Below are 12004 nucleotides of genomic sequence, written 5' to 3' on the forward strand. Positions count from 1 at the left end.
TAAACATTAAAAAATTTTAATTAAAAAATTCCTTCAGAATTAAATAAAATCCTTTACAATCTTTCCACATTTTATCCATCCAAATTTATTTCCATATTTCCCAAATAGATCCTCTAGTGCAATTAAATTAACCTACTCACCATTTCTCTATGCTCATAATGCTTATTGCTACCTTTGAAATCAATGTTATCCCAATCCCTGCTCCTGGAATGTTACCCTGATCCCCTCCTTTTTCCTCTAACCATATTCTTAAGTTTCTTTTTTCTACTCAGTGAAGCCTTTCCTAACCACTCCAGTGATACCTCCCCTTTTTCCAGACTCCTGGTGATTATAATCAGTGCCACACAGATTATCAGTTAATGGTTCCAAGTATCAATTTTGTCTACCCAATTTGCATATAAACATTAAACAGTACCCTTTTTTATATACCCTGCCTATTCTAACACTGTATAAAGCATACTGAACTTACTTAGGAATTGCTTATTTAGTAATTATCTAATAAAAATGATAATAGGTAACATTTAATGAGAGCTTACTATTTGACAACCACTGTGTTAAAAGCTCTTCCTGCATTATCTCACTTAACTCTTACAAAAATCCTCTAAGAAATGAGTCCTTTTATCCTCATTTTATAAATGAGAAAAATCAATAAAGAAGTATATAATTTAACCAAGGTTATGCATCTTGATAACTACTGGTAGGCCAAGGATTTGAACTAAAGCCTCTCCGACTCCAGAGCCCGTGCTCATTAATCTCAATGTTAAACAACCTATGCATATTTAAATAATATGTTCATATGAATAAATATGTTAAGGGCAACTACCACGTCTTATAATGTATATAAACTACCTATCAATGCCCAATAAATGTTAGCTGTGGATGTTGTTATTTGATGTATGAAACAAGCGAAGCTCAAGAAAGTACTGGAAAAGCACAGCAAGTTAAAGATCTAAAGAATCACATTTCTAACAATGGTAAAACCTATAAAACAGAAATGCTTCAAAGCTTTAAGAGATTCTATCTGAAAGAGGTTTTGTTTTTTTTCTGAGGAATATATATGAAGGAACAGAATTCTAAAACCCTGTGTTTACCTTGCCCTTGACAAAACAAAACTCCTAGCCTGGGAAAATCAGAAATAAATCAATAAATAGTGGTAGCTATTATGGGAACTATGTCATCTCCTGAGGTGAATTACTCTAAACTTAATGAGTCATTCCTATAGTATAAATTCTTAGGGCTAAATGTCATCTGAAGCCAAGGGAAATTTTTTTTACCTGACTGGGGACTCCGCAGTTTTACACTCTAAAAAAAAGAAAGAAAGGAAAAGTGAAAGAAGGATAGATACACAAATTTACAAACTCAAAGCCATAAAAGACATTTTTGAAATCATATTTCATATACCTCCAGAGACAGTTACGAAATGTTGATCCTATTTTACAAATTTATAAATGCACTCACTGAATTATGAAAAGGCATCCTTAACTCTTACAGTGCTCTATTTTCTTTTTGTAAGTTTCTTTGTTCTTTTTCTTTTTTTCAAAGCAAGCTTATGAATTTTTTAAAAATGTTTTAGTCTTTTTTAAACCTCAGGTGTAATTAACATACAGAGTTATATTAGTCTCAGGTGCACAATATAATGATTCAACAGTTTACACATTACTCAGTGCTCATCAAGATAAGTATACTCTTAATTCCCTTCACTGATTTCACCCATCTCCCCACTTTCCTCCCCTCTGGCAACCACCAGTTTGTTCTCCATAGTTATGAGTCTGTTTTTCTGTTTGTCTCTTTTTTCCTTGTTTGTTTTGCTTCTTAAAGTCCATATATAAGTGAAATCATATGTCTTTCTCTGTATTATGTCACTGAGCATTATACCCTCTTTTTTGTCACAAATGGCAAGATCTCATTCTTTTTTATAGCTAAATAATATTCCTGTGTGTGTGTGTGTGTGTGTGTGTGTGTGTGTGTGTGTGTGTGTGAGAGAGAGAGAGAGAGAGATCTTCTTTATCCATTCATCTATGGGTGGACACTTGGGTTGTTTCCATATCTTGGCTATTGTAAATAATGCTGCAGTAAACATAAGGGTGCATATATCGTTTTGAATTAGCATTTTCATATTCTTTGGGTAAATACCCAGTAGTGGAATTACTAGATCATATGGAAATTCTATTTTTAACTTTTTGAGGAGCCTCCATATTGTCTTCCACAGTGGCTGCACCAGTTTGCATTTCCACCAGCAGGGCAGGAGGGTTCCTTTTTTTCTATATCCTCACTAATACTTGTTTCTTGTGTTTTTTATTTTAGCCAGTCTGACTAGTGTGAGGTGATAGCTCATTGCGATTTTGATTTGCATTTCCCTGCTGGTTAGTGATGTTGGGCATCTTTTCATGTGTCTGTTGGCCATCTCTATGTTTCTTTGGGAAAATGTCTATTCATGTCTTCTGCCCATTTTTAAATTAGATTATTTGAGGTTTTTTTGGTGTTGAGTTGTGTAAGTTTTTTATATATCTTGGATATTAACCCCTGATCGAATATATCATTTGCAAGTATCCCCTTCCAAACCTTACAGTGATTTTTATATGTCACAGTAATTGGTCTTAAATTGATCCTTTTTTTAAATGTATTTCCTTCCTATTCAGCACGTTTCCCAGGAAATTTAACGGGAGGTAAATTGTTGAAATTGAAACTACTTCATGACATTAGAAAAGGAGTGATTGTTTTGGCTCTAGGAGTTGTTAAGATAAAGACTATTACATGTGGACAGATTATTAACAATAATAATTACTAACAAATTCAAAGTATAATTAAAAAGATAGAGAATATTTGCCTGCCAGCATTGCAGTTGTAGGCACTTTGAAATGTTTGTTTAGTTAATTACTTCTCTGATCTCTGAAATTTTAAGGTAGTTGGTTCATAGAATATATAAATGCACAACAGATTACTGAAGTGTAGGTTTTTCTTCCAGAAGTGGGGAGCATTATTCCAAAAACTTTACCTTAAGTAATAAGGACGTGTCATTCAAAAAATTATTCTCTACCCTATGATATCACAGCTAACATAATACAGCCTACCAAATGACTACTAGGAACAAGCTACCTACTTACGAAACATTTATTTTTGCTTTAACTGTCCTTCGGGAACCAGCTCAAATATTTCCTCTTTCACTAAGTCATCCTTAGTCACTTCCAACCTGTAAGTTTCTTAAGGGCAATAATTGTGTCTTTGTTTTAATGCTAATTTATTTATTTGTGGGGGTGGGCAGAGACAGAGGGAGAGAGAATCCCAAATAGGCTCCGCGCTGTCAGCATGGATCCCAACATGGGGCTCGAACTAACCCGTGAAATCATGGCTTGAGCCGAAATCAAGAGTTGGACACTTAACTGAGCCACCCAGGCGCCCCATAATTGTGTCGCATACATCTTTTTATTCCCACATCCTCTAGCACGTTGCTTTACAAGTAGTACTGCTTAGTGCTTACTGAGTGGATAGGTGCTAAAAATACAGGAAGTAGGACTACAGTCTGTTGAATCCAAATGAGTAGAAAAAAAAAAGTTATCGACCTTAGTTGGTCTAAGTCTCACAGAGTCATCAGATTTCTTTGACTCAGATGTTCCACTGCATTCTAATGATGTTCCAATTATTACCTTCACAGCTGAAGATAAGGATTTGGGAACAGTCCGTGGAAATTCTCCTGAAAGAAAGTAAATATGGTCCAATTCTTAGGAGTGTTGTCATTCTTTTAGAAAGCAAATGTTACTTAGCAATAGCACACAGACCATCAACAGGACCTGAGAGGTAATCTAGTTAATCCACACTTTATTTTACACTTAACTCAACCGTACTCACCGGCTTCCTCCACCACAATAAAAGATTCAGGTGTCCGTTCCGGAAGTGGAGGGGGAATGTCATCATCTATCCTTGGAGAAGTTGCTATCCAAAATGTCAGAAATAGAATCATAATTTTTAATTAGAAAAATCCAAAGGAAATTCTTACGTTCTAATCGCAATGTAAATTCCATCAAACATCGCTACAACAGTTGAGCTGGTATGTGTTTACTGAAGGAGATAGCAAGATAAATTCTCCCATTTTATTTAAGTTGCAAACCCAGGAGGTTTTGCTGTTGCTTCAAAATTTACAATTTTTTTAAAAGCCCAAAAATATTTTGATTGAGTCACTGAGTACCAGTCAAGAAAATATAAAACGTTATATTGATTCATGGAGTTTTGAATTGTTTTCTATACAACCCTTTTGTTTTACATAGAATATACAATAAAGGATGATATAGCACTTTGAAACATGCCAAGGATTCAGTGACAGAGTAGGTAGAGTTATAAATGTGTTAGTATCCGTTCTTTATTCTACAATAAAGAATAAGGATTTTTTTTTCCTTTTTACAAAACGATGGTGTAACAGCGTTTTCTATTTTTCTGTAGAAAAATTCAGAATTTGTATAGAAAAATTCAAATGCTATTACAAGAAACTGCCACCAGGTGGCACACATGTCAATGCCACTACAATCCCTAAAGCTAAGATTTGTTTTTACTGATGGTACTCAGAGAAGTCTAAGATACTGTGGGTATCTTAAAACAAAATAAAACAAAACAAAACAAAATCCTTTAAATTATAAAACAAGATCAAAGTATATAAAATAATCAGAGAAGGAACTAAATCCAGATAAAACATTTTTGTTACAAAGCTACATATACCATATACACACATCTATTAAGAAACTATATAATAAATAATGTTATAGGAAAAAAAGCTTTCTCTACTTCCTATTCACGTAAAATGTTATTTATAAATTTCTGATTATATACCTGTAGAGTCACACTTGCTCTTTTCTTCACATTCTTTCATATCAAGCTATTCTAGTCATCTCTAACAGGATATTTACTTCTACTTTCAAACCACTCAATAAAACAAAAATAATATGAATTTGCAAAAATCTAGAATTAAAAAAGTGAGAAAGTATGAACGTAAAGGTGTATATAAGATTAAAGGCCTACACAGGATACTAACTACACATTCTCATCTACTAAGTTATTACACAAGAACAGCAAGAAATCAGGTCCTCCTCTTCCAACTCCTACGTAAGAGAATTCAGTTCTTAGCTATTTAACTCAGTGTAGCCACATGATTGTGCAATAAATATCCCAAGTGGGGGCACCTGGCTGGCTCAGTCAGTGGAACATGAGACTCTTGATCTCGGGGTTGTGCATTCAAGCCCCATGTTGGGTGTAGAGATTACTTAAAAAAAATAAAATCTTTTTTAAAAAAATGAAAATGTTTGGGGTGCCTGGGTGTCCGATTCTTGGTTTCAGCTCAGGTCATGACCTCACAGTTTGTGAATTGGAGCCCCACAATAGAGTCCACACTGTCAGTGCCGAACCTGCTTGGGATTCTCTGTCTCTCTCTCTTTGCCCCACCCAACTTGCACTCTCTCTCAAAACAAATAAATATACTAAAAAAAAAAAAAAAAAAAAGAGGGGCGCCTGGGTGGCTCAGTTGGTTAAGTGACCGACTTCAGCTCAGGTCACGATCTTGCAGTTTGTGAGTTCGAGCCCCGCGTCAGGCTCTGTGCTGACAGCTCAGAACCTGGAGCCTGCTTCAGATTCCATGTCTCCCCGCCTCTCTGCGCCTCGCCTGCTCACGCTCTGTGTCTGTCTCAAAATTTTTTTTTAAAAAAGAAAGACAGAAAAAGCAAAAGTGTAATAAGAATCCCCAGTGACCACGTGGTGCTGTTGATCAAATCCTTTCTGCTGTTCCTTTGGAAGTTGTTTCTGCATATTAAGGGTAAATTGTGGACCTCTCACACACATTTCAAGAAATAAGGATTGCCTTCTTTACAGGCACTCTGACTGGCATAGATCCGACTGCCTCCTCTGCTGCCTGTTTCATCAACCATTACATGTTTGTTATTGCCTTTTTTTAACTTACCGCATCATTAAAACACTTCTGGAACTTACTTCTTTGAGGAGGAGAAGGAAGAAGGAGAAAGAAGCAGAGAAAGACGAGGGGAGGGGTGTGCAGGGATGAGAAGAAACCAAATCTTCTATAGAAACAAAGTGAAATCTAAAATGTTATACACACTTTCAGAAATACTTTACCGACTACTGCTGTCTCTTGGTCCAGGGGTGGAGGGTGACCAGTTGGAGAACTCAGTGCTAAAGAATCATGTGAATTGTAGCAAGAGAAGAGGGTTGTGGAGGACGCGGGCAGTGGAGAACGAGGTAAAGCGGTTCCATCTGACCTCTCAGGTAAATCAAGAGACATCTTAGAACCAGTGCTACTTGGTGACAATGATGAAAAAAAAGGATCTTCCAAGGACATGTAAGAATGCACCTGAACAGCACTAGAGTCCTGCTGCTTTGCATTAGAGGCATTGCCCGTTTGGCGCCGAGAGTCAGATGGCAGTGAATAATTCAGTTCTGCTGAAGAAACGTGCATCGCTTTTTGAGCCCGCCCAAGAGGAGAGTTGTGCGGTTGAGGTTTCAAACACAAAACACTCTCCTTGATATCCAGCTCCTTGGTGTCTCTTTGCTGCATCAGTTCAAAGGAAGTTGATTTGGTCCGCATTATCGGCCCCTTTGAGTTGAAATATCCCCCTGCTACATTTGCAGGTTTGGAATTAAACAAAACAGGGCTCCAGTCTAGACTCTGATGTTTCTGAAGAGGCTCCCCAACTATTGGAAATGCCTTTGGCTCCCATTTCACGGTTGTGTCAGCATTTTTGTTACAACCACAATTTAGCTCCAAAATGTCAAACGAACTGCTCTGTTCAGCAGGGTGTAAAACTAACCCTTCCTTTTCACTTATTTCAGGAGTCCTGGGGCCAAAGGAAGAAGCGTCTGCACTTTTCAGCCTTATCTTTTGTTTATTCTGTTGCTTCACCATTTTTGCTTCTTTTATGCCACTGAAACAAAAAGAAAGCAATGATGGTACCGCAGCACCCCAAAGAGGCCTCTTCCCAGCATCACAATGAGTTCTAAGCATGAGATTTGTACTCCCCCAAACAATTAGATAACGCTGAGGTGTGTAAAATTGTACTCACCTTTTTGGTAAATTAGAATAAGACTCTGCTTCTAGGGTGGGATTTTGCTCAAGAACTGAATACTTTGCTTGAATCTTCAAGAAAAATAAGACATTGGTTGTTGGTGAAGAAATGGCAATGAGATATTTTATTTTTTTAAAGTTTTATTTATTTTTGAGAGAGTGAGCATGCGAGTGGGGGAGGGGCACACAGAGAGGGGGACCGAGGATCCGAAGCACGGACAGCAGCGAGCCCTATATGGGGTTCAAACTCACCAACCCATCAGGCTCAAATTCATGAACCACAAGATCATGACCTGAGCCAAAGACGGACGTTTAACCGACAGAGCCACCCAGGCACCTCAGCAATGAGGTATTTTAAATTCATAAAGTTGAGAAGTTAGTTTTCAGAAAGCATAAAGTATTTAAATAATTCACATAAGAGATTTCCAAAATATTGAGTTTCTAAAATATTGAACCTAACAAGAACTTGTTCACAAACTGAGGTCAAAGGGATCCAAAAAAAGGGAATAATAGTGTTATAGAAACTAGAAAGGGTTTCTTATAGCATCAAATATGGGAGTTTTAAAATGTCTTTGGGAGTAACTTCACTCTCAAGAACACCCTATCTTCAGAAATTACATCTTCTTAACTCTTAATGTTAATAAGTGCTCATTAGGCCCTCAGACTTATTTTTACCTCTTTCTTCCTTACTATTCTCCAGCTATACTGGTTTTCTTGCCATTCTTTAAGTGTACCAAACTTGTTTCCAATTCAAGGCTTTTCCACTTACTATTCCCTCTAATTGAAATACTCTTGGCTCCAGATTTTGCATGTCTGGCTCTTTCTAAGTAATGATTCTCTACTTAAATGTCACCTGCATAAGAAAGTCTTCTCTGACCACTCAACCCCAAATCATACTCCCACACACTCGTCATCCTCTCTCGATCTTTTTTCCTTCATAGCCATTATCACATTATGAAATGTGTCACACAGAATCTTAGATACCATCAATTTGTGAAATATATCCTGATTTTAGAGATGTTTAAATATATTTTTAAATGTCATTGGCAATCATCAGATTCCACCTATTATGGGCTTAATTATGACTCCCAAAAAGAGATGTTGAAGTCCAACCCCTGACATCTGTGAATGTGACCTTATTTGGAAATAGAGTCTTTGCAGATATTATTAGTCAAGATGGATTAGGGTGAGCCCTATCATAATGACTTGTGCCCTTATAAAAACATATAGCAGAGACTCAGAGACATACAGGGAGAATGTCATGTGATGAGGGAGACAGAGACTGGAGCAATGTACCCACAAGCCAATGGATGCCAAAGATTGCTGGCAAACTCCAGAAACTAAAAAGAAACAAGGAAGGCTCTCTAGAGCTATGAGAGAAAGCAGGGCCTTGCTGGCACCTTGATTTTGGACTTCCTCCTCCAGAACCATGAGAAAATAAATTTGTTTTAAGCCCTCCTCAGTTTGTGATACTTGTTACAGCAAGCCTAGTAAACTGATTAGAGACATTAATACCCCACTTTCAGTAATGGATACATCAGACAGAGGATCAATAAGGAAATAGAGGGCAGATGTGAATAACACCATAAGTCAATTAGATCTAACAGCACATATATAACAGTCCACCTAACAACATACATATTCTTCCCAAATTTATATGGAACACTTTCCAGGATATACCATATGGTAGGCCACAAAACAAGTCTTAATACGTTTTAAAAGATTGCCATCATACAAAGTACCTTTTCCAATTATAATGGATTGAAACTAAAAATTAATAGCAGAAGGAAAACTGGAAAATTCACAAATGTCTATAAATTAAACAACTAATGGGTCAAAAAAGAAATTACAACAGAAATTAGAAGATGCTTAGAAATGAATGAAAACACAGCATACCAAAATGTATAAGATACAGTAAAAGTGATATTCAGAGGGAATTTATAGCTATAGACACCCATTCTTAAAAAGAAGAAAGATCTTGAGGTACTTGGGTGGCTCAGTCAGTTAAGTGTCTGACTCTTGATTTCTGCTCAGGTCATGTAGGATTTCACAGTTGTGAAATCGAGCCCCACATTGGGCTCTGTGCTGGGTGTGGATCCTACTTGAGATTCTCTCTCTCCCTCTGCCCTTCCCTCTTTCAAAAAAGGAGAAGGAGGAGAAGGAGGAGGAGGGGGAGGAGAAAGACCTCAAATCAATAACTTCATACCTAAGGAACTAGAAAAAAAACAAACTAAACCCAAAGAAAGCAGAAGGAAAGAAATATTAAAGATTAGAGCAGAGATAAATGAAATAGAGACTAAGAAAACAGTGGATACAATCAACAAAACCAAAAATTGATCCTTTGAAAAGATCAATAAGAGGGGCAAACCTTAGTTAGACTAAGGAAAAAAAGAGGGAAGACTCAAATTACTAAAATCTCAAATTACAGAAATATAACTAGATACATTCTACCAATTTTACAGAAATAAAAAATATCACAAGACAATAGTATGAACAATTGTACACTGACAAATTGTATAACCTGGATGAAATGGACAAATTCCTCGAAACACATGATCAACCAAAACTGACTCCAGAAGAAATAGAGACATCTAAATAGACCTACAACTGGTAAGTAGATAGAATCAGTAATCAATCAAAAGACCTTCTGACAAAGAAAAGTCCAAGACCAGATGGTTTCATTATTGAATTCCACCAAACATTTAATGAAGAATTAATGCAAACTCCTCCAAAAAACTGAATAGGTGAGAACACTTGCTAAGTCATTCTATGAGGCTAGTGTTTACGCTGATACCAAAGCCACACAAAGATACTACAAGAAAAAGAAAACTACAGATCAATATCTTTTATGATTATTGATGCAAAGTCCTCAACCAAATACTAGCAAACTGAATTCAGCATCATATTAAAAGGATTATATAGCATGACCAAGTGGGATTTAGTCCCAGAACGCAAGGATTGTTCAACATACAAAAATCAACCCAGATAATACACCAAATTAATAAAATAAAGGGGAAAACCCCCATCTGATCATGTCAGTTGATGCAGAAGAAAAGCATTTGACAAAATTCATGATAAAAACACTCAACAATCTAGGAATAATAGAGAGTGTCCTCAACATGATAAAGACCATATATGAAAAACCCACAGCTAACATTATATTCAATGGTGAAAAACTAAAAGCTTTTCCCTAAGATGAGGAATAAGACAAGGATGCCAATTTTTACCACTTCTATTCAACTTAGTACTTAAAATTCTAGCCAGAACAATTAGGCAAGAGAAAAACAAAAGGTGCCAAAACTGGAAAGGAGGAAGTAACATTATTTTCATTTGCAGATGATATAATCTCATATGTTGAAAGATTCCACACATGCACACAGAAACCTAGAAATAATCAACAAATTCAGTAAGGTTGAATCATCACACCCAAACCACTTGCCTTTCTATACACTAGTAATAAACAATCTGAAAAGAAAATTCAGAACACAGTTCTGATTATATTAGCGTCATAAAAGGCTTAGGAATAAATTTAATCAAGGAGATGAAAGACTTGTATACTAAAAACCACAAAACATTGCTGACAGAAACTAAATAAGACATAAATGAAAGACATCCCTTGTTCATAGGAAGACATAATATTGCTACAATAATAATATTACCCAAGGTGAGCTACAGATTCCATTAGATTCCTATAAAAATCCCAATGGTGTTTTGCAAAAAATACAAAAATCCAGGCGAAAATTCATATGGAATCTCAAGGGACCCTGAATCGCCAAACCAATCTTGAAAAGGAAGAGCAAATTCGGAGGACGCCTATTTCCTGATTTCAGAATATACTACAGGAGCACCTGGCTGGCTCAGTCAGTAGAGTATGTAACTCTTCATCTTGGGGTCATGAGTTCAAGCCCCACGTTGAGCATTGATTGAGCTTACTTTTTTTAAATGTACTATAAAGACGGGCGCCTGGGTGGCTCAGTATGTTGAGCACCCGACTTCAGCTCAGGTCATGATCTCATGGTTTGTGGGTTCAAGCTCCCCATCGAGCTCAGTGTTGACAGCTCAGAGCCTGGAGCCTGCTTCGGATTCTGTGTCTCCCTCTCTATCTGCCCCTCCCCACTTGCACTGTCTCTCTCTGTCTCAAAAATAAATAAAAATGTTTAAAAAAATTTTTTTAATATACTACAAAGGTACAGTAATAAAACAGCATGGTACTGGCATAGAACAGTCATAAAGACCAATGGAATAAAATAGAAAGCATAGCAATAAATTCACATATGTGGGAAACTGGTTTTTGGTGAGGGTGCCAAGACCATTCAATGGAGAAAAGACTCTATTCAGCAAATGGCTCTGGGACAACTGGATATCCACATGCAAAAGAATGAAGTTTTTAAACATTTTTTAATTAATTTTTTTATGTTTATTTTTGAGAGAGAGAGAAAGAGAGACAGAGCGTGAGTGGGGGAGGGGTGGAGAGAGATGGAAACACAGAATTTGAAGCAGGCTCCAGGCTCAGAGCTGTCAACACAGAGCCCAACGCAGGGCTCGAATCCACAAACCATGAGATCATGACCTGAGCTGAAGTCGATGCTTAACTGAATGAGCCACCCAGGCACCCCTAAACATTTTTTTAACATTTATTTATTTTTGAGAGATAGATTGTGAGTAGGGGAGGGACAGAAAGAGAGGGAGACACAGAATCCAAAGCAGGCTCCAGGCTCTGAGCTGTCAGCGCAGATCCCAATGTGGGGCTCAAACCCATGAACCGTGAGATCATGATCTGAGCCCAAGTCGGACACTTAACTGACTGAGCCACCCAAGTGCCCCCAAAAGAATGAAGTTTGACTCTTACCTTACAACATAATATAAAAATTAACTCAGAATGGATCAAATACTTGAACATAAGAACAAAAACTATAAAACTCTTAGAAGAAATCACAGAAAGCTTCGTGA

At 36.9% G+C, this 12004-nt stretch overlaps 1 protein-coding gene and 1 long non-coding RNA gene across 3 annotated transcripts in view; one reads left to right on the forward strand and one right to left on the reverse strand.

The window, feature by feature from the left end:
* LOC113599183 (uncharacterized) overlaps window positions 1–12004 on the forward strand; it is a 52527-nt gene that overhangs the window by 18448 nt on the left and 22075 nt on the right. The window lies entirely within an intron of this gene.
* Window positions 1–12004, reverse strand: part of PTPN22 (protein tyrosine phosphatase non-receptor type 22) — a 59730-nt gene that overhangs the window by 16075 nt on the left and 31651 nt on the right. For both annotated transcript variants that reach the window (XM_053214628.1, XM_027058310.2), the window contains 5 exons: window positions 7053–7126; window positions 6109–6914; window positions 3847–3930; window positions 3645–3691; window positions 1275–1302 (listed from right to left, as the gene is read on the reverse strand). In XM_053214628.1, coding sequence (XP_053070603.1) covers window positions 1275–1302; window positions 3645–3691; window positions 3847–3930; window positions 6109–6914; window positions 7053–7126 — 1039 coding nt within the window. The remainder of the gene's footprint in view (window positions 1–1274; window positions 1303–3644; window positions 3692–3846; window positions 3931–6108; window positions 6915–7052; window positions 7127–12004) is intronic.

The sequence above is a fragment of the Acinonyx jubatus genome, chromosome C1 (genome assembly GCF_027475565.1).
Source record: "Acinonyx jubatus isolate Ajub_Pintada_27869175 chromosome C1, VMU_Ajub_asm_v1.0, whole genome shotgun sequence".
In the NCBI taxonomy this organism is placed as follows: domain Eukaryota; kingdom Metazoa; phylum Chordata; class Mammalia; order Carnivora; family Felidae; genus Acinonyx; species Acinonyx jubatus.